At 42.1% G+C, this 24150-nt stretch overlaps 1 protein-coding gene across 1 annotated transcript in view; it reads left to right on the top strand.

Annotated features, from left to right (window-relative positions):
• Positions 1 to 24150, top strand: part of pdzd8 (PDZ domain containing 8) — a 58461-nt gene that overhangs the window by 16723 nt on the left and 17588 nt on the right. Inside the window, exons 2-3 of the mRNA XM_071481562.1 lie at positions 4722 to 4847; positions 7886 to 7988. Of these exons, the coding sequence (XP_071337663.1) occupies positions 4722 to 4847; positions 7886 to 7988 (229 nt within the window). The remainder of the gene's footprint in view (positions 1 to 4721; positions 4848 to 7885; positions 7989 to 24150) is intronic.

Here is a 24150-nt window from a genome sequence, read left to right as displayed (position 1 = left end):
ATATAGCTTAGCTTCAAGGGCTAACGGCTTAGATCAATCTTCATATCTCAGTCTCTTAGGAATTCATGACATCAATGTTCTTGATTAAAATCCTGCGGTACTTTTTTAACGAAATAAAGGCTTTGGAGGAACCTGAGTGCTGGTGGCTCAGGTTCAGTTTAACACCACAGCCCCATGATCAGAAGACAAACCCTGAGTGTTTAAGTCAAAGTGAGCTGTGAAGTTTTTACAGTTGAGTTTTGCTCAGTGACGTCAGTAATGACCTCATGTTACCTCAGGTCAGTGTTAACATCAGCGCAGGGCGTCCAACTTCACTACTACACTACTTTTTGGCTGCTAACTAAAATGTGTCTCTAGCACAGAGAATCAAAACCTGAAGCTCGGAATCCTGGTTTGGTTCACAGTTGAACTCATTGATCAGATATTTATGGTTTAAACTCATTTTAAACTGTATGTTATTGAAACAAAGTTTTTATATGGCTGCTTTAAGAAAACAAACACTGGGCAATCAAAGTTTTATAGAAGAATATTGTCATAAAAAGTAAAAAGTATTGATTTGGTCACAGTGTCCCTAATGTATATACAGCATACATACAGTGTTAACACACTCTGCCGCACTGTTTGTGTGTTGCTGTGTTGGTCAAATTAGTCATAATAGTGCTGTAGTGCCTCTCCATCGTGGAGCCTGTGGGTTGTTTGTGATACAGCAGATGTTGGTTGTGAGTCGTGACTGATGACATGTTGTGTAATCTTCAGGCTGGAAGCTGCTCAGTTTTTAGGGAAACTAAGAAGCTGCCACACTGAGCTCACCTGTCCTCGCCTTCTTCAACAGCTGCACTCGTTTCCTCGCCCCACGCCTCTGTTGTTGGTGCAACCGAACAATACACCTGTTTTTGCTTGTAGCATGTGCCCATATCAAGAGATATGATTGGTTCATTATGAGCCGGTACAGCTGGGCGAAATCTCCTCTTCTTCGCCCTCAGCTTGGCTCCAGCTCTGCGCCCCCGGCGTCTCCTCCGCAGCTCCTCCGGGATCACCGGCCTCGCTCCGGGCAGCAGCTCAGGTTTGCACAGCGCGATCAGCTGGGCCCGAGAGTAAACAAACAACAACCGTCGCGTCTGTTACCCTCCGTTGCCATGGATGCCAACAGTAGCCAACAGTAGCCAACAGCAGCCAACAGTAGCCAACAGTAGCCAAAAGACGGCCAGAAAAGTTTTTTAAAAAAGAGAAAAGTCATTGTCTCTAGTGATTTGACAATGACTGACAGAAGATGTACCCGTGGACAGGACGGAAATAAAAAAGAAAGTACAAAAACAAAAACAAAGGAGCCGCTGCAACAGGCTGCCACTTAGAACGGTGCCATCTTGGAAGAAGATTAATACTGTGAACGTATCAAAGCCTCAGTCCACAAAGAAATGCACACAGCCTGTATTCAGAAACTGAGCCTTAAAACCAGCCGTCAGGACTTCTGGAACTTTGTGATGTCACAACAAAGCAGTCACTGCTCTCAGCTCTAATCCCCACCCACCACCATCCAACCTTGCAGGATTTGGTTAACCTGAAATCTGCTATATTTTTATTGGATCACTCAGAAAAACAGTCAGCCAATCAGAAGAAGGTCACATATGAGGACATAATGATGCATCACAAGGGGACTAATACCATATATGCATATGTTGGTAATGACAAATAACTGGTAACTAAATAACATTTTGATCAGTGTTAAAGCTGAAGTTATCTAATGGAGCCCAGGTGATTATCATTGGATGATTATTGACATTTTGTCTGAGTCTCCACTTAAGCTGTTGAGCTAAACATATACAGTAGTTTTACAGCTGCTTCTCGGACACTAAAATGATTAGCTTAAAATATTAATGTGATGTGCATATAGCTAAAGGTTCAGCTGGGAGATGCTTACTGCTTTTAGCTGGCTAATAGCCCTTTTTAGGACCCCATGCAGTGGAAACAGTTGTGAACAGGGTGACCCAGCAATCTGGTAGTATACCTCCACAGTGGTGTCTTATATGAGCATAATGTAACAGGCACCTGGGAAGCTGACACAGTTTAATGATACCAGCAGCCTCATTTTGAAGGTTGAATAACACAACATCAATTAATTGGATACAGCTCATAAAGCAACAACAGCAACATTTGTCAATTCAGCTGACAGATGTTGGTTTAAACTGAGAAGTATGATGATTTTACTATCTTTGGTTATATGAAACTCTGGTTTTATCAGCTGTTGTTTTAACAAATGTTTAAAGTAGGAAAATTGGTGTGACCACATCAAACAGAGCAGTGCCCCAGTCAATCCCCTTCTAGAGCGCGTACCATTTCAGGCTTCGTCCTTGCTGCAGTGTCCCAGGTTCGAGTCCGGCCTGTGGCCCTTTGCTGCATGTCATCCCCTCTCTCTCTCCCCCCAACTTTCCTGTTACTCCCTCACTATCACTATAATAAAGGCAAAAAGCCTGAAAAAATAACTCAAAAAAGGAAATAAAGAACTGTCTGTTATATCAGCCTGCCTCAAATAAAGACCTTTTACCTTCTGCAGTTAAGCTCCTGGTCCCTGTTTGTGGAAATACAGTAGTTGAAACCTATTGCGGATCCGCTGTGAACGCCCCCAATGATGTGTAGAAATGGTCAGCACCAAATTATTTTGAAAGAGCAATAATCCCACACTTAACCAACCAATGCAGTCAGTCAGTCAGTCAGTCAGTCAGTCACTCACTCACTCACTCACTCACTCAGTCCTTACTTTGACTGATGTCCTGGACCATCAGTCTGTGTCTTTATACATGAATCCACTGCCTCTTACTTCAGATTCACAGAACTTTAACAACCACAGGACAGAACTTTGATCAGTTACATTCATTTATCAGACTCTTTTTTACCACAATGTTTTGACTTGTATTTTAGTCTGGGGTTGTTTTGTAGAAGAGAAATGTCAGTGGCCTTTTTTACAGTGTTGATATAAGATGAACTCTTTAGCAACACATACTGTAGTCAATGGTCTGTGGCAGCCAGGCCTGAAGCTGGCTAACCCAGCAGCTCTCCTGGTCTTGGCTAGTCTGTGTCTGTGGCCTCTTCAGTGGGTCAGAGAAGGAGGATAATCTGAAGAGCTTTGTGATCAAAGAATTTCTCTCTTTACTGGGCCTAAAGCCTTTTATGTTCTCATCAGCTGAACTGTCAACTAAGTAGATGGACTGAATTTGAGACTGTATTTGCCAAGAACAGAACACAACAGAGTTTTTTATGCCTTTAATATCAGACAGGCTATGTCCATTCTTGGGTCTTTGTGTGGTTGTCACTTTAAACAGGTCCACGGTGACTGGGCACTGATCGACAATAAATGTGGTTGTCTGGACAGTGGAGAATCAGTGGAGAAGTGAGTAGTTGTTTGGATGTGGGACTGCAGAAACCCAATTTCAAAATCAAATTTTCCATTTTCTTGAAGGCTATTGAATCTGACACTGGGTGCAGTAATGCAGTTACTTACTGTCCAGTAGTAACTGTCTGTCCTCCCACACCAGAGAGGTGAAGGTGAAACTGGAAATAAATCCTGATGTTGAAATTCAAACCAACACAAGCTACAGCTGTGTTAGACATTACAGGCGTATTAAAGATCCAAAGGAGCTACTGTTGTTAAAGCAACAAAATAAATAGACAATAAGACATTTACACACATACACACACACTTACACATACTTTCATTATTTAAAATGCAGGAAAATTCTTCAAATACTAAATCTCGGTGTAGATTTTACTTCATCTGTTGTGTGGATTGTTTTCTGCTGCAGCCTCAATGAACATGATCATTGTTCTTCCTTCTCTATTGACCTGAAAGTGACATGAATTCTGGTCCTTAAAACCAAATTATCCACAGTTCATTTACATGTACAGAGAAACAGTGATTACCAAATTCACTGCTGCAATATTTTTGTTGGAATTATACTAATACTGTCAGATGTGTATTGTGCTGTGTTGGACAATAGTAGTACTTGTGCATTGTGGGATCTGATTCAAAGGATAGGTTCTTTTAGATGCCTAAACTGATCACAACCGATCCATCTACCTTGTCTCTGATCAGGGAAACTTTCTCTCTATTTGTGTGAAATTCAACTGTCTACAAAATCCTGACTGTCACTTGGCCCTGGCCCTTGTAAATAGGAGACAATAACATCAGACTTATCAGTGAAGTGGATGACTGATCTGAACAAAGTCCACTATTTAGCCTCAGGCCAGTGGCAGTAACACCAGGAGCCCAGAATAGTGAAGGATGGGTGTGTGCTCTCAGACATCATGCTTCTACATTACAGTGACTGTTTTTATGAAGACATAGAGAGAGAGAGCAAATTTCTCCACCAGGCACCACACCCATCAGAGGCAGCCTCAGTTCAGCCAGTGTTCACTGTGACTCCTGCACATAATACAAACCAGAGCTGATGCATTCCTCTGTGTGTCGTTCATACCTGTCACAGATAGTGGACAGATTTTTCATATCTGATTAACTCTTAGTTTGTTGTCGACATTTCCCCTCTTGTATTTAAAGTACTGGCACAGTGCGAGTTCCCTTCCCCAATAAAGTGATGTATCTGTGTCAGTTACGAGGTGCTGTAGTTGTCTGCATTAGTTGAATTCATGACATTTTATTTATGCACAGTCAGGGACTTTACAGTGGAAGCCCTCATTTCATCTGGATGTTTTACTGTGTCTCTCTCCAGATACAAGCCCTTCTTCCCGTTCCAAGTGCAGCCTCCTCTGGGTTCGCCCTGTGATTTGGAACTGTCAGTCCAGGACAGCAGGCTGGTGGAAGGCCGTGTCAAAGTCACCCTCATCGAATGTAGCAGGTGAAACTCGAAATCCCTCTGTACTTCACACACACCACCAAGCACTGCAGGATTATTATTATCATCCACAGACATTACATTTACATTACATTTACTCATGTGGTAGATGCTTTAGTCCAAAGCATCTTACAAGTGAAGGGAAACGTTGGTGAAAGTGTTAACTACTACATCTATTTAATATGTGCAAGGGGACTGTATGACGAAGTGCACCAAAAGTGCATAGTAAGTGCTAGTTAGACGTGTTTGATTTTAGGAAAGGAGGTTTGCTCAGAAGAGATGATTGTTGAAAGCAGAGAGGGATGCCCCTGCTCTGATAAAACCTGGTAGCTCTAGTCTAATCTAATCTAACCCCAGAGAGGACCAGAGCTGACAAACACATTTGGAAACTACCACTTAGTCTGAACACAGTGGAAGCTCACAGCTCACTGACTCGTCAACACTGCAGACAGCTGACTGACAACTGAGGTGCTGCCTCCATTGTTAGGAGATAGGGTGGGGGGGGGCATCAGCTGAGGTTTAAATCCTCCCATTAGCCAGCACCTCCTGCTCCTCATCACGCACTAAGCAGGAGGAGAGAGAGACAGCGAGCTGTCAAACACAAACAGAAAAATACACAAATGAGCAAGAGTCATAACAACACAATCACACAGTCGTCAAGGCAACAAGATTCATGCCAAGGATTCACGTCCTTGTGGCACGACTTCTGGGCTGCCTGTGTGACTTCTGGACCACACAAGCTGGAAACAGAAATCTTCTTTCCCTGAATTCTGTGGATCATTTCACATCATCCTGGAATCATTTTGAGTTATGTTCAAGACTTAGTTATGTTCAAGTTTTCACCACCTTCAGAGTTGAGGCAAATATTTCAAAGTGGTTGTACTTAGTCTCTCAGTCAATCATGGGAGTGTTTTAGGTGTAACATGCAATAAACCAATCAGAGCGCCATCTCACATTCCCTTTAAAAGCTAGCTGCACCTGCACCTTTGAATATGGCTGTTTGAACAACAAAAAGTCAGCATCATAACCTTCATGAAGGGCTGTTGTCTTAGACGGCTGAGGACATAATAAACTGACAGCGAAGTGTGTGCATCATGTGAGGCCCCTCAATACCCGACAAAAGAAAATGAAAAAGTATACAGACAAGTGAAAGTGGCACCTCCTTTTTTACAAATAAAAAAATGAATAACACACAGTATCCACTTGAACTGGTGACCCATGTGAATTCTACATGAAGGAAAAGGAATCTAAATAATTTGACCTGTTTTCTCTCTTATCTGTGTGACGGTGGCAGCTGCTGTGAAATAATATCTTCAAACTGTGTTGCATTAGTCCATTCCACAGGACAGAGCAGGCTGTGTCCCACAGTGTTTCCTCTCTGAGAGAAAAACATGTTCCCTCTTTGTTCAGAGATGGTATGTTTAAATTTTAATTGGCCTACGAGCGAAATCAATTAGCCCTGGGTCATCCCAATACAGAGGCCTATCCTTTGTTGCCTTGGAGACCAGTTGTGTGTGCTTTGATGTGTGTAGACCACAAGATGATCAGATCAGGCTCATCTCTTAATAATTCATGCCCTGCCCATTATAATGATACATCTCTCCTTCCTCTCCCATCGTGCTTCACTTTGTTTCCCCTCCGTCCTCCCAGTATGAGAATTAAATTCGATCACGTCACAGAGGTTTGCTGTGTCAGGATATCAGGTGTAGTATGAGGTAGGTGTAGCGGAGGGATGTATCCATTTAGCTTGTTAGGTGCAGTCGTGCCAGGGCCTCTGAAGATGAGACACGAGGCCTGTTCCTGAGATATTTAGTGACCTGTGGTGTCTGTGGAGTAGGTCTGTGTGTCAGGTCAGGGAGCCCCTCCCCTCAGTGTTACAGGAGGAAACTCCTCTGATGCACTGACCCCCCTCAGAACAGCAGGGGGCAGCAGGAGCCAGAATAAATGTTGCTTTCCTTTCCTCAGTCAGGCGAAATTAACCTTTGAGGAGACATAATAGAGGAGAGCAGGAGAAGGTCATTTCTTTCTCTTCCATGACAGATAATTGAATATCTTTCAGATATGAACCGTTGTTTGGACAAAGCAAACAGGTCATGAAAATAATCCTCGGCTGAAGTCCTGGACAAACATGAATAAGAAACATAAGGCAAATGGGGAAAGTTGGTTGGGATGTAATGTTGCCAAAAATATTCCCTGTTCCATCCTCCTCCAGTGCACCCTGTTCATCCCTCTGTCATCTGAACATCTTCAGGCGGGCTATATTAACTTAAAGTGTACAGGGGATTTTAGTTCTTGTGTAATGAACTGAATTATACTTTGTGTCTAAAAATAACAAAAAAAAACACTGAGATGTTGAAAATGAATGATATGAAAAATGAAGTACTGACATCAAGTGAAGCAGGATTTACTGTGTGGGTGAAGATGAGGAAAACCTTTATAACCTCAGGCTGTTGCCTTCTGAGTGAAACATCACAGCTCTTTATCATTACAGCTGTGTTAACAACATGACTGATGTTACTACATTTAGACTCAGTTAGTGAAAACTCATTTTATATGAATCCATTCTGCAAAGAATAGATTAATTTTCATTTCTTGGCTTGAAATAGTTCAAGGCAAATGTATTTGTATAGCACCTTGTATAAGACAGTTCAAAGAGCTTTGATTAAACATAAAGAGCCACTAAAGCCCCTCAAAGCATTTCAGACCATTAGCATTTCTCCATTGATGTCTAAATGGATTTTTAACAGTCAGAGACCAGGACCATGTGAGGTTCATCTGATCAGATGTGACTGACACTGACCACACAACCCAAAATGAGACTTTGATTCAGATGTTTCTGATTCATGATTGGTCCACAGAAAAGTGTGACACTATCTCTAATCAAACTGCTGCAGTTCTCAGAGATAAGTTTGTGGTCATATAATTTGTTATACCCATAACTGGTTTTCGGGCCTGTAAGACAGGAAACTCAAGATTTTAAATGTCTTTGTGTTATAGTCAGAATCTCACAGTTCCTGTTCTGATATGTGTTGTCCCTGCAGACTGTTCATCCTGGGCTCCTACGACAGAGAAACCTACGTTCACTGCACCCTGGAGCTGAGCAGCCACCAGTGGAAGGAGAAGACTCGCAGCTCCATCAAACGGGTGGGTTCTTCCTCTCACCTCATCCTCTTTCCTCACATTCACAAATGCACTGACTCCTACGTAAATTCACAGCAGTGTGTTTTTAAATCAACAAAAATGTGTATATGTTATTTATTTATATTTATATTTTTATATATATATATATATATATATATATATATATATATATATGTGTATGTGTGTGTGTGTGTGTGTGTATATATATAATGTATAATGTACTAAGCACGTACAGTACAGTACAGTACAAAACAAACAGAGCTTCAAATAATAGTTAAAAGTCTGGCTGGCAGCTGGTACAGTTTCTGTGTGTCAGTAAAGTTCAGGCTGTGATGAGAACACACATGAGGCCAAACTTTTATCATAGCTGACTCTTTGTTTGCTTGATGTCGTGAATGACAGCTAATCTCTGCAGATCTCCCTGTGAAGATGCACAGAGCTCACCTGCTGTGAGTGACACCAAGCTCAGAGGAGCTCACTGTGTCAGTCTGAGTAATGTAATGAACACTGTGTTTGTGTTTTAGGTCTATGTGGTGGAAGTGAATGTGTAGTTGTTTCAGCTTGCTTTAATTAGTACTCTATTAGTCAGTAATATCCAAAATCAAAGGCAGTGAAATGGGACAGCGTTCGGATGGAAACATGTTGGTAAATGTTACTGCACAGATAAAAACTGTTGAAGTTTTTTAGTATATGTGAAGACAGGGCAGTGATTGTGTGGTTTCCATGGCAACCAGCCTGCCACAGTCCCCTTCCTGAGCCTCCTGTCAGTGCCAAAGTTCAGACTCTTTCCAAACATCGGGCTGTGTAAGCCGCTGGTTTAGATATTCAAAGCCTCAGTCATTGTAGTGATGACATCCCACAGCATCATTTAGACAGAAGTCAGTTTTACATTTACACCCATACTGTCACTCTCACATTAAATAATCCAGCAAGACTGCAGCCCTGCTCATACTGCTGTTAGTGTGAAATTATTATTAAATCAATCCAATTCAATTTATGTTGAATGTAACATTTATTACAGAAACTGTCATGCAGTGAATTCAGAAAGTCTTCAGTCCCCTTTTAACTCTTTTGAACCCTTAGGCTAAAAAACAAAAAAAGGTGTGGCGAATCAGCTGACTGGACATGATGTGGAAAGACACACCTGTCTATATCAGGTCTCACAGCTGACAATGCAATGTGTCTCAGAGAAAGGGTTGTTTCTGGGGAAGGATACAAAAACATAGCTGTCATAGAGACAAACTGAGACATCAGGGAGAAGGATCTTGGTAAGAGAGGAGACCAAGACCCTGATGGTGACTCTGGCTGAGCTCCAGAGATCCTGTGAATGGAGAAACTTCCAGGACGACCATCACTGCTGCTCTCCACTGATCTGAGTGTCCAGGCGAAGCCTGGAGGAAATCAGACAGCCAGAAATGCTTGTCCTTCTGGAAGTCCCTCCATCTCCATACAGGATCTCTGGAGCTCAGAGTGACCATCAGGTTCTTGGTCTCCTGTCTTACAAAGGCCCTTCTCCACTGATTGCTCAGTTTGGCTCTATAATAGCCATACCAGTCAAATGTGTGTTAGTAACTAATATAGTGCCACTGCCAAAGCAAAAAATTCACAATAAGTAAAAAAAGAAGTAACCTGTTGCTGAGCTCCTTTTTCCAGCAGTGGACCTGCTGAACAGAGCTTTTCCAGACCCTCAGAAGTGGAACACAAACACTTCCTCTGCAGATGGCTCATATTTGTCTTATTGACACATTAATATAAGCTTATTTTCATCTTCCTCGCACTGATGAGATTGCTCATTGTTGACATTTTGAGAGGCAAAGGAAATTTTCAGGCCGCTGCGGCAAACCTTTTCTAATTGCTGCAATTTAAAGATATTACAGTTCTCACGTCAGGCTTGTTTGGAAGTGACTAATGACCGTTTTAGAGTGAAATGTCAGCTCTAATTACTGGCTCTCGCTCCAACAAAGCCTGATGCTACTATCCCTGCCACGCACTTCTGAATGACATTTGCAATGGCTCAAAGATTCTGTTGAATAGTAATTGCCCTGTGCTGTTTCCTCACGTTATGTTTAATGACTTTGGGGGGGTTGAGTCCTGCACCAGCAGGTGGCAGTGACACATCAGCTCTTCCTCTCAGAACGAACCACATTATCCTCCTCTGTCATTTCTCTCCGTTCATTGTATTTCAAATAAAAACAGATGCAAAAACAGATTTCTTTGCAAATACGAATTTGAGTTAATAAAAATGAGTTTATTTATGACATTTAATTTGTTATAAAAGATAACACTCCTCAAATCAAAGCTGTTGGAAAACATGTTCTCAATCAAAACTCTTCTGGAGACACTACACTGTTAGACCTGCTGTCAGTCACTGTAATTTTACTCTCTGGGTGGAGGGTGTTTTCAGCAGCAACATCACAGATGCTGCCTGCACACCAGGCACTCACATTTCTGTTTTCAGAAAGAACCCACTTGTTTTCAGTGTGCACCATTGTCCTGGTGAAATATTTCAGCAGCCTCTAGTCATTTTCCACTGACTGTTGTCCATAGGATTCGGGAATATATTGTATTTCCCTCCAGAGGATAACATTTGGTCTCAGATATTTATGATGTATTCCACCTCAGGCAAACCCCCGCAAATATTTGACTTTTTTTTGCTTAAATGACTGAGGGGAGGGCTTTCCTTATACCAGCTGAGGGTTTGAGGGTAGAGGGTGTCGTATAAAAACTGTAAAACCCTTTGAGGGAAATTAGTGATTTTGTGCCATATAGGTCAAATTAACTTGAGAGAGAACAGCAGTAAAGAGAACATAGTATAATTCAAGTTATGTATGATGATGATAATAGTCTGATTAATAATGATAGCAGTGGGTGCTGAGCAGGATCATGGGAAGTCCCCCAGCAGTCTGGGCCCATAGCAGCTACATAGCTACATAACTAATGTTAGCTAGATAACATTAGCTTAATTCACTGGTGACCAGAACGTTACATAAAGTTCAGAACACACAGCGTCAAGACGTAACATATTTAGATAAACGTCAACGTCAGTACAATTTATCCAACACTTGCTATGTTAAGTAACTGTTAACAAGCTAGACAACATTTTTCAAGTCACTTGTGTGAGGATATTAACAATTATCCCCATTCATAATCATCCTGATGATGGAAGGCCTCCACAATCAACTAACTGTGGGTGTTTTTTTATGGTAGCATGCAGTAAAAAAATTGTAGATCGTCTCATCCATAGCTTTAAGCCTGAGCGACTATAAGCTTTATCAAAAGGAGTCTTAAACCTACTCTGAAACGTGGACAGGGTGTCTGCCTCCTGGACCTAAACTGAGGAGCCTGACAGCTGAAGGCTCTGCCTCCCCTACTACTGTAGGAGACACCAGGAACCACACTGAAGGCTGCATTCTGGGAGGGCATTGTTCTCCTGGGCTGGTGACATACTATAAGTTCTTTAACGTACAATGGTGCCTGACCATTAAGAGCTTTGGAAGTGAAGAAGAGGATTTCAAATTCTATTCTGGATTTTACATGGAGCCAGTGCAGAGAAGTTAACAGAAGCTAACAGAAGCCAGCTCTTGTCAGTACTCATGCTGTAGCATTCTGGATAAACTGGAGAGTCTTCAGAGACTTGTTGGGAAACCCTGATAATAAGAAATTGTAATAATCCAGCCTAGAAGTATAAAAGTAAGTGCTAGTTTTTCTGCATCTTTTAGAGACAGATGTGCAATGTTACACAGGTGCAAAACAGCAGTAGTTGAAGTTTGTTTGATGTGGGAGGTAAAGGACATGTCCTGATCAAAGATAGGCCAGGGCAATGCCATCTAGAGTAACTACATCATTAGACCATGTGTTTCTGAGGTGTTGAGGGCCAGGTACAATAACTTCAGTTTTGTCTGAGGCTAATAGCAGAAAATTGTAGGTCATCCAGGTCTTTATGTCCTTAAGGTGAGCTTTAGCTAACTGATCAGTTTAATCAGGCTTCATTGACTAATACAGTTGGGCATCATCTGCATAACAGTGGAAGTAGTGATGAGTCGGCGCTGGTTGAGGGCAGGTGATGATGAATTTAGTTTCTAATTGTTAAAATGTTATGATTAAAGAAACTTAAGAAGTTGTTAATACTGCTAGTAACACATGGAACAATAAAACAATGAATCTTCATCAGCCTGGCTACAGAGCTGAAAAGGACCCTGGGGCTGTTTTTATTTTCCTCTTTTAATAATGAGTAACAAGGGAGGGATGCCCCAATTGATCTGCCACCAGTCATTATTGGCCGATTTCTATTTAAAAAACGTTATTGGTGGATCAGAATTTAATGCTTGTAGTCACCGATGATCTGTGGTTAATATTCTGTCTGCGGCTGAGAGAAGCTCTGTGTGAATGTGTAGTGTAGTCCTGCTTCCCACCTTGTTCATTGCGCTGGTGTGTGACAGGCCACCAAAACAAAACATGTCAGCCATGTGGAACTTTAACAAAGTGTGTGAGACTGATATAACATAAACCATCTGCAATGCACACCACAATAAAATACCTTGTGGGGGAAAGATTAAATACACACAGGGCTGCAAGTCATGTTACAGTTTGAATTCATCCTGTATCTGACTTGAAATCCTATTCTTTAGTTTGCATCATGCAAACGAGTTAATGATCTGAGACATACTGACTTTTATTTGTCAGACTATTTGTGCTGTTGAACAGGGTCAATCATTTTTTTCAGCCTGTTAATAATTATTAACAGGCCTGTTGCCATGGCGCCGCGGATGGCTGCCTCGGTGTTTTGGTGCGCATTTTTTTGCCTTATTTTCTTTATAAATCCAGTTTTCTGCTTTGGTTTCCGGAGCTCTTTCACCAGAGAAGAGCTCATTAATATCAGAGAAACAACTCCAGTGGATTTTTTTCCTACTTTTCTCGACTCATCTGTGGGATTATTGGACATTTTGGTCAGAGGTGCACTGACCGTTGCTCTCGCAGTGAAACGCCGGAGGAGAGGAAAACGTGCCGGTGCGCTTGCGCGTCTCCGCCGGCGCGCACTCCGCACACCTCTCCCAGGTATCTTTCTCTCCAACGTGCGTTCACTGCCCAACAAACTGGATGAACTTCAGCTACTGGTGCAGAAGAACAGAGACTTTTCCTCATCTGCCGTCCTGTGCTTCACGGAGACGTGGCTGTGTGGATCGATTCCGAACTCTGCGCTGGAGCTGGCCGGCTTCCAGCTCTTCAGAGCGGATCGCGACACAGAGCTGTCCAGCAAAACCAAAGGTGGAGGAATCTGCTTTTATGCAAACAGTGGCTGGTGCAAAGACGTGACAGTGATCCTGCAGCACTGTTCTCCTGACCTGGAGACTTTCATCATAAACTGCAGGCCCTTCTACTCCCCCCGTGAGTTCACCTCAATCATCCTGGTCGGTGTTTACATCCCACCACAGGCCACAGCAGATACTGTGTGTGGAGCGGACCAACCCGGACTCCGTAGTTATTGTCCTTGGTGACTTTAACAAAGGGAACCTCAGTCATGAACTGCCCAAATACAGACAGTTTGTTAATTGCCCGACCAGAGAGGGGAACACTCTGGACCACTGTTACACCACAATCAGTGGTGCTTATCACGCCGTCCCCCGGGCTGCACTGGGCCACTCTGACCATGTCATGGTCCACCTGATTCCCACATACAGGCAGAAACTAAAACTGTGTAAACCTGTTGCGAGGACATCAAAGCAGTGGTGCAGTGAAGCCATAGAGGATCTGCGGGCATGTTTGGACTGCACTGACTGGGAGGTGTTCAGGACTGCTTCCAACAGTCTGGATGAGTTCACAGAGGCTGTGACGTCATACATCAGCTTCTGTGAGGACTGCTGTATCCCATCACGCACCAGGGTGAGTTATAACAATGACAAACCCTGGTTCACAGCTAAGCTCAGTCAGCTCAGGAGGCAAAAGGAGGAAGCTTTCAGGAGTGGGGACAGGGACAAGTTTAAAGAGTCCAAGTACAGGTTTAGCAAAGCGGTGAGAGAAGCTAAACGACTGTACTCTGAGAAACTTCAGCTCCAGTTCTCAGCCAATGACTCTGCTTCTGTCTGGAAAGGGCTCAGACAGATCACTAACTACAAACCTAAACCCCCCCACTCCATTAACGACTTCCGTCTGGCCAACGATCTGAATGAGTTCTACTGCCGCTTTGAAAGACAGTGGGACAAGCCTGACACTAACCTCCACATCAGAGCCACATCAGAACCCCCCTCCTCCCCTACCAAAGGAACGTCTCTCTCTATCCTGGAGAGAGATGTCAACAGGCTTTTTAAGAAGCAGAACCCCCGCAAAGCAGCCGGTCCTGACTCTGTCTCTCCATCATCCCTGAAGCACTGTGCTGATCAGCTGTCTCCAGTGTTCACAGACATCTTCAACACCTCACTGGAGACCTGCCACGTGCCAGCCTGCTTCAAATCCTCCACCATCATCCCTGTCCCCAAAAAACCAAGGCCCACAGGACTAAATGACTATAGACCCATTGCCCTGACCTCTGTGGTCATGAAATCATTTGAGCGTCTTGTCCTGTCCCATCTCAAATCCATCACTGACCCACTCCTGGACCCCCTGCAGTTCGCCTACAGAGCCAACAGGTCTGTAGACGACGCCGTCAATATGGCTCTCCACTTCATCCTCCAGCACCTGGACTCCTCAGGGACCTATGCCAGGATCCTGTTTGTGGACTTCAGCTCTGCCTTCAACACCATCATCCCGGCTCTGCTGCAGGACAAGCTCTCCCAGCTGAGCGTGCCTGACTCCACCTGCAGGTGGATCACCGACTTCCTGTCTGACAGGAGGCAGCACGTGAAGCTAGGAAAGCACGTGTCTGACTCCCAGACCATCAGCACTGGATCCCCGCAAGGCTGCGTTCTTTCTCCTCTGCTCTTCTCCCTGTACACCAACACCTGCACCTCCAGCCATCAGTCTGTCAAGCTCCTGAAGTTTGCAGACGACACCACTCTCATTGGACTCATCTCTGATGGCGATGAGTCTGCCTACAGGTGGGAGACTGACCGTCTGGTGACCTGGTGCAGGCAGAACAACCTAGAGCTAAACGCTCTGAAGACAGTGGAAATGATAGTGGACTTCAGGAAGAGCCCAGCCCCACCCACCCCCATCTCCCTGTGTGACTCCCCCGTGGCTACCGTGGAGCATTTTCGCTTCTTGGGAACCACCATCACACAGGATCTCAAATGGGAGCTAAACATCAGCTCCCTCATCAAAAAAGCTCAGCAGAGGATGTATTTCCTGAGGCAGTTGAAGAAGTTCAACCCTCCAAGGACTATGATGGTGAACTTCTACACCTCCATCATTGAGTCCATCCTCACCTCCTCCATCACCATCTGGTACGTTGCTGCCACGGAGAGGGACAATAACAGACTGCAGCGTATCATCCACTCTGCTGAGAAGGTGATTGGCTGCAATCTTCCGTCCCTCCAGGACCTGTACGCCTCAAGGACTCTGAGGCGTGCAGGGAAGATTGTAGCTGACTCCTCCCACCCTGGACACAAACTCTTTGAGACACTCCCCTCTGGCAGGAGGCTGCGGTCCTTCAGGACCAAAACCTCTCGCCACAAAAATAGCTTCTTCCCATCTGCTATTAGCCTCATCAACAAGGCTAGAGAGCCCCACTGTTGCTGATCAATTGCACCAATCACCAGAAAAAATTCCTTGTATGTGAAAGCATACTTGGCAATAAAACTGATTCTGATTCTGATTCTGATTCTGATTATGCTAATTCACATAAATTAACTCATGTAGTTAATGAATTATTACATTGTGTAATTCAGTTGTCCTGACTATAGGATACGTTTTGCATTGCTCCTTGGAAGTGTTTTGTAGTGAAAGCATGTTGGCTGAGTAAGGATGACTGTGTGATACGAGTGATATTATACAGTAGTACTAGTGATGCATTGCTCAGCAGTGTTTCACTGTTGGAGCTGATTTGAACTACTTTAAATAGTCTAATTAATTCAGCCTATTACAATGCGCCATATTTTATAAGCTTTTATAAATCTGTGTATTTAAAATCTTATCTGCAGTGTAACTCTAGCTGCCATAACTGTAGTCGAGTGAAAGTATAAATATGCCTTAAACGGAAATACTGAAGTGCAGATACTTCATAACTGTAATTAAGTACAAATGTGTTGCACCACTGTATCTCACTGACCTTCATTTACAATGTGAAACTGCTGGAGCTCTACTGCTAAATCATGTGTCAGACAGTAACAACAAAAAGCAGTTTATCCAGGCTGATTGGACCAAGCCATGGTCAGTTGAAGGTGCAGTCAGCAATGAATATGTGAACTGTTCCACCCCAGCACTTGACCAGTACAGCCATCCGCTCATCCACTCTCCAAGTGGACCCACTTCAAGGCACTTACTATCCCTTTTTTGTTAATATAGTCATAGAAATGCAGATTCACGGTGGCATTTGAGCCTGATTTATCAGTCTTCTCCAGTCTGCATGTCCCCAGCAGGACTCTGTAGGAAGGATTAAAGGCTATACCATCTGGTAAAGGTCACTCTGCTGTCTTTCTCTCTTTTTTCCCCTGATAATTGCCAGATAGAAGCCTCCCTTATGAAAACAGCTGCTTGTCTTGTGTATGTTAAAGGTTTTCATGCCATTTGAATGTTCTTTCATATTACCCAATGTGAGCCACTTGCTCCTGCTTCTCACTGCACCATGTGTCGGTCTTCCCAAGGCGAGACCCACTCCCATCAGGGAGGGACTATTTTCAACATCCTTTTCAGGGCTGGTTGTAAATTTCTGTCCTCCAGCTGGGTATCACTGTTCAGTTCCTGCTTCCTCACACAATAGAAAGTCACAATGCCAGATTTGAATCAGCCTGAGAGACACTGGCTGCTTTTTAATGAGCTATTCAAGCTCACAGGCTGTTTGTTCAGTGTTGTTTTCAAATATTATTTATCTCCCTTCGTTATTATTAACTGGTGCTGATATGTTGACATTTGCTAGTTCCAGGTTCCTATCTGAGCTTCCAGTAGCTGTGGGCCTGGTGTTGAACAGCAGCTCTTTCTCCACACACTAATCACACTAATCATGTCTTAAATATGTCTGTAAATTGAGCTTTCTTGTAGTTGTAGTGTGGTGTAGTAGTGGATCTCCACTGGTGGGCTGTTGGGATGTAGGTGTCACTTCAACAGGATGTACACTGCTTCCATGCATTTTGTAAATGTGTGACATTTCTTAAGCAATAAGAAATGTCATGAGGTCATTAATCAGTATTGTGTTACATAGTTTGTCCACCAGAGAGCACTGACGGGTTTACATTTCAGCTTTTCAAAATGTCCTGCTCAGTACACACATCTGTCGCAGTTTTTTTTTTAAAGAAAGAAAGGACCATATACTTATCAAAATGTATGTGTATGAGTTCATGTTTTAGCAAAATGACCAAACATGTGTTTCTAGTATTGAAGGATTAGCTCCGTTCTTGCTGTAAACTCTGAATTGTTGAGAATTGACAAGTAGCTTTGTGTTTTTGTTTATTTCGACAGGTAACAGACTAATAAAAATACCTTTTTAGAGATGTAACATATTTCTAATGGATGAATTCATTTTCAGCCCTGAAAATACCAAACCTTTTACATTTATATGTAAGAGGGACAGACAGAGACAAAGTCTTAATAAGTGCAACATTTCTGAAATTTGGACATTAAGAATCATTTGCATTATTAGACATCAAATTCTATTTTTCTTCATTTGGACGTGACCTAAAAATGTCATTTGAGAATAGCTATTTTAAGAAGTTTTGATATTGATAGTGCTAATAAATGTGGGCTTTGAAATTACACTATGTAGAGCTGCACAGTTAATTGAAATATAAACAAAATGGCAATATGACCAAGTTCAATATCCAAATCGCAGGAGCTGCAGTTTTTTTGATGAAGGTAAAATGTGTCACAACATTGTTGTGCATTGTTCGTACCATTTGTTGTTTTTGACCTACAAATCATATTCTCCAGACGTAGGGGAACGTGTTGTTTGGTACAAGCCCAAACAAACATCACTTTGTCATTTTAGATTTTTCTCAGTGGATATGAAATGCAAATATGACCATTCCAACTGAAATCATGACCCATATCACAATCACAGTTTCTGACAAAATAATTGCAATATGATTTTTTTTCACATCGTGCAACCTCACACCATGTAATCTAGTTGTTCTGTAGGGCTTCTCGTGTATCATATTTATTATATAGAGAAAGAATGAACATTGTCCCCCAGTAGTCAATGCATGTGTACAGCAGGGACCACCTGTGAACATAGTAAATGAAGCCCAGTTCATTCCAGTGTCAGACTGGGTGGGTGTTTTTCTTTTGTTTGTTTTTTTATTACTCATTTATGGTGTGTTGAGGTTGGGGGTGGAGGGCTCTGTCAGGCGTGTTTGCACATCTGCGCGGTCGATTCCATCGTCTGCCCTGAGTGCTGATGCTTGCTGACAGCTTGACTGAAGGACTGAAGGTGTGTGTGTGCATGTGTGCGCACGTAAACTACAGCTCCACATCATGTTGTGTTACATTGGCTGTACTTGTGGGTGGCTTTGTCTTGTATGAAAAGAATGTGTGTGTGTTAACGGCTGTTTGAGTGTAACACTGGATGTTGTGTGTGGTCAGTCTCATAGCCCACGGCTCAAAATCATCCAGTTTCCCAGACTTGAAAGAAGGCGCAGCGTTTTATCAACAGCAGACATGAGTGATTCGGAGGTCAGATTAGAGGAAATACGGCCGGCTGCTCATCAGACACGGGTTTGGGGTCCAAAATAGCAGCCAGTCATTTGCCTTCAACTCAAAAACATCTGATATGATGGAGAAGTGGACTGAACAATAGTTTGACAGTTAAGCACAGCTGGTAATGTTACTGCTATAACAGTCATAAATAAATATGCGTGCACAAATATGCAAATACTGTTAAATGCCAAGGTTTTACAGATGTATTTGAAAAAATGTATAACCTTCATTTTATTATTGAATATTTTGTATTATTGTAAATATGGATAACAAAGTAAAGAGTGTGATTTAAGTATTCATACAAGGATGTGATACTTAATCTGTAGCCACCAGTTTGTTTTTCACTTGAAAGTGTAAGTTACAGTAATGCTGCACATACCATCATATACCATTAAACCAAAACTTAAACTGCTGTAAAAGACATTTTGACAGAAATCATAAGTAGAAATGTCATTTTTTTTCACCTTATACATTTAAAATGAATGGCAGTATTATTAATGCTATTAGGCTGAGATGGCAGCATTGCCACTAAACAACACCCTTATGATAATATAATTATATATTATAAAAAACACAGGAAATATAAAATACAATAATATAATTATATATCACAAAAAACACCTGAAACATAAAATAAAATAATAACAATATTATATTGTATTAAACCTATGGTTTAATGTTTTGTAATGATGGGATTTTGTGTTGGAAAGTAAGAATTTAGAAACTTGTAAAATACTGTAACTTAAGTCATTTTAAAAGGACAGATTGCAGCTGGTATATGTGAGACCGTCCATGGTCTCGTTCTTCAGTCATATCTTGGAAACATGTCGAGAGTTTTGTTCACAGCTGTCACTCAAGATCTCATCAGCCATGACACTTTTTCTTTTGCTCTCCCACAGTCTAATTCTCAGCCTCTTGCATTGTCATCAATAATCTCTCTCTCACACACACACACACACACACACACACACACACACACTTGTATTTCTATCTTTGTGAGGACACTCATTGACATAATGCATTCCCTAGCCCCTTACCCTAACCTTAACCATCAGAACTGAGTGCCTAACCCTAACCCTGACCCTGACCCTGACCTTAACCTAAACCTAATTCTAACCATGACTCTAAAACCAAGTCTTAACCCTCAAAATGTGATTTTAAGGTGTCTTAAAAAGTGAGGACCAGCCAAAATGTCCTCACTTTCCCAAAATGTCCTCACTCTGTTGGTAAAATACTTTTTTTGGTCCTTACTATGTAGCAAGTACAAGTACGTACACACACACACACACACACACACACACACACACACACACACACACACACCAGTAAGGCTTGGAGAGGGAGAACAGGTACTTTTGTGCAGGTGATTTTAGCATCTCTGATCCACACCCCCCACAAACTGACACACACACACACATAAACACCCCTCCCCCTCACAGTGATTGTTTGATGTTCCACTCAGGGTGTCTTTGTGTCTTTAATCAGCCCCGGACACCTGATGAAAGACAGTTGGATGATGAGACGCACACACGCACACACCCTGTAACAATGAGTCATCCAGTGCTGGGAGCAGCAGACCGGCCACGGTTTCACTTTCCATTCAGGATTTGTTGGAGTGGGGAGTATAATAAAATTATCTATCACGTCTACGTCATTTTGTAGCAACATATTATTACCATGTAGAAATCAACTGAGAAACTGCTAATGGCTAAAATAACAAACAGTGATACAAACTACTTTTCAATGAAACATTCATAAAGAACTAGTGCTTGGTGTGGATATTGGTGCCTTTACAAATACCTTACTTTGGGATAAATAGACATGTTTCGACAAGTTTTTGAACTTTCCAAATACATGAAGATATTGTCAACCTGTTTTTCATTTACCAATATATATCAAACACCTCAATGTGTCATGTTTAGTAATACAAAGCTCTGCTCAGTAGAAACATTCTCCAAACAGTTTACATGTTTAAAAGTCAACTGTACTGTGGGACTGTAAAAGGTCTTTAAATCTGGAAACTGCAGAGTGTGAATATGTTTGGCCTCTCCTTCAAAAAAAAAGGAAAAAGGTAGAGCTGTATGTTTGTCTGTCACGTCAGCATGCACATCCAACACATAATCAAACAGTAGCTAAGGGAGCCTATCACCTCTGTCATTTTTCCGAGCGCATACATTGACTCGGGGCGGGTGACGCATTCATCGTCCATTTCTGCCTTGCTGTGCCAATTAAATGCCCCATTCTAATTCTGTTTGACAACGGCTGGCTGCGCAGCAAAGAGCAGATTAAAGACATGAGAGGCTTGTCCTACAAGCTGTTTGTTTCTAATCGCTTCTCCCCCCTGATCAATTCACTTCAGAGGAAACTCAATAGACAGGCCACTGTGTGCATGACAGACAGAGACACGGCCATATTACAGACCTGTTGCTATTTTCATTTTGAATGTTTTTTCTGATCCTATAGGCATGGTCTCTCATTAGAAAAGACATGACCTGTTACTCACTGCTCAGTGCCAAAATTGGCGCTCATAACTCCAAATAATGCGGACACTGATTTGTAATGGTCCAGGTCAAAGCCAGGGATACTAGATCACTGATGCTGTCAGATTTCAGTGTTTTCCTGTTTCCAAATATAAAGTGTCTTTGACAGAGTGTAAATAATAGATTTAGGTAAATATGCTTCTTGAATTAAGTCTTAGTTATTTTTATTCTAGAACCTATGAGGAAAGTCTTACAAAATACATTCACTGTAAATCACAATGTAATGCCATAGTTAATTTAAATATACAGAATAACTGAAATGAAATAATAATAAATGAATAACCCTACCCTATACTTTTTTTTAACCAAAGGACCCATGTCCTTCTGTTCAGCAGACATCAGCCTCCAGCTGTGAAACATGTTTACAGCCTGGTACAAAAACTGTTCTGGTCTCTAGAGCTAATTTCTTCCTTCATGACAACTGTATGGCTGAATTTCATAGAAATCACCTGTTTACATTTTATTAAGGACTAAAGTGATGGAGAATTGAGGGCGTGGCCTCTTTGAGTGACAGGTGGGGGAGCAAATGCTTGGCACAAACTGGCACACACCGAAGTCTTGACTCCACCAATGCCCCACCTCTTTGACCATTTTTAGATTTGCTTGGAGTTAGGAGCGGAGTCAGGCACTGGCAAGATGGTGACGGTGAAGTAGCTCACTCTGAGCTCTAGAAACCTGTGGGTGATGTCACAGAGGCTCCGCCGATCTTTATTTACAGTCTAAGGTCAAATGAACAGGAGTGTGTGGGCAACCAAACCACTGCAGAAATTTGAGGTTTTACCTTTGATGTTTGATGCTCCCTGGACGACAGTCAGCAACGTGAGCCACAAGTTCACATTAGTTTAACAAACTCCCTGTTATCTTTGAGGGACTCTGAGATAATACAGGCTATTGATTTATGAAATTACTCTAAATGTCCTTGTTTTCAGTCCAGAAGGATCTGACACTGATGTGACGTAGGCTTGTCTGTTTTCCCTCTGCTATGTCATTGTTATTTAGAGTGATGGGAACCACTGAGTATATTTGGTGTGTCTACTTCTCTGTAACAGAAATTATATTATATAGCAGCAGATCCAAATGAAATAAAACCATCTATTTTTGTTGTTCTCTTCCTCCCAGACTCACAGAGGATGAGAATTGTGCGAATTTTAAATAGTAGTTTTGTTGAATGGGAGTTTAAAGGGCTGGCAGAGACGAGCTGTTCATAACCTGCAGCCTGTTTACCTGGAGGCTGGAATGAGGTGAGACACTGTGCAAACGTCACATGAATGAAAAGTAAATGTTTGTTGTCAAGCAGTCAGATCATAAGCTCCAAAAAGCAAAATGCCACTTTGGCAATCGCAGCATCTCCAGCAGGTGTTGAGCTGAGTGAGGAGGGAGTTTGTCTGTTCAAAGGAGAGGAGAGACTCAAATGCCAACTTGATAACAAGGGAAATGGTGTCTTACTCCTTTCTGGACCAGTGGTGGAAGTTTAGAATTTAGTTGTCATTTAATAAACTGGGATGATGTAACAGTCATGACAGATCATTAGTTTTCAATGTTGGGACAATGACAGTCTACAAAACGGGAGCGTGTGGGCGACCAAACTGATGCTGCTGTCAATACAAGTGCAAATTAGGCAGAGCGCCTTTTTGTTTGTCCACGTCTCCATAACAACTCCTTTGTTCTTGGTGCTTTTGAAACCTGCTTGCTATGATAAAAAGGCAACTTGAAAATTCAGACTGAGCCACAAAATAAAAATGAGTGTGAAGCTAAACTTCATGGTGATTTTGCTGAAGGAAGACCTGACATTCACTGCTAAACTCCACATCCATCCACTCTCCTACAGCTTAATCACACTGAGCTGGTCTGTGCCACTGAGCAGATTACTCTCTGTGTTTGTGTCCAGGTTGTAATAGTTTCTGTATTTGAGTACAGATGGTCTGCAGTGGGTGGAGCTGGTCAGTGGATGTGAAAACTGTCATAATATGTAAACAGAGTTGAACATAATGTCACATCTCACATGGGAAGCACAGAGTAAACTAACAATGTCTTGAACTGACGAGCTACCCAGGGTGGGTTAGTGTTCCGTTTCTTTAATAAGGGCTGATCAATAGAAGGCCTGAACAATTAATCAAAACATTATCAAAATTGCATTTTGGCCCAGTGAAGTATCCTGTAATTGCGAGAGTTATAGTTTTATGGTCACAACAGACCATAAATGAAGCACTGTGGAGCTACAGAGATGCCCCAGCTACAGATCATACTCTCTGCGTGTAAAGGAACATGATGAACATCATCATTTTTTTTTTTTTTAGTCAAAATGAAATTCAAAAACGATCATTCCACCTGAAATCGTGACTCATATCTCAACTGCAATATCTGCCAAAATAATTGAAATCTGTGATTTTCTTGTCTTGTCATTGCTACTTCCCTGGATTGATGTTGTGAGCAGGCTTCACATTTTTATGCCTCCGTAGCAGACAGCCAGAGTCCGTCTGTCCCATTCTCATGGACACAATAGCTCAGTAATGCTGGAACTTCTTCATACTGGCACAAACATTCTCTTGGACTCAAGGATGAATTGATTAGACTTTGGTCAAGGGTCAGTGTGACCTCACAAAACACTTTTTAGCCATTACTCAAGACTTTACCCAGTAATTATGACAAAATGTCACACAGATGGTTCGTATGTGATCTGACTCTGGATACATAGGATTTGATCTGACACTAGTCTGAGTGAAGGAGGGAGACGACCACGAGGAGCTGATTCTAGTTAAAATTTTATCGACCTTCGCACTTAACAAACATTTAGTTAAACTAAAACTAAACTACAAGAAACTGTTGGCTGCTATCTGATAAATACC

Source organism: Trachinotus anak, unplaced genomic scaffold (genome assembly GCF_046630095.1).
Source record: "Trachinotus anak isolate AG129_WGS33_773 ecotype Australia unplaced genomic scaffold, CSIRO_AGI_Tana_v1 ptg000007l, whole genome shotgun sequence".
NCBI lineage: Eukaryota > Metazoa > Chordata > Actinopteri > Carangiformes > Carangidae > Trachinotus > Trachinotus anak.
This window is presented reverse-complemented; position numbering and strand designations above follow the sequence as displayed.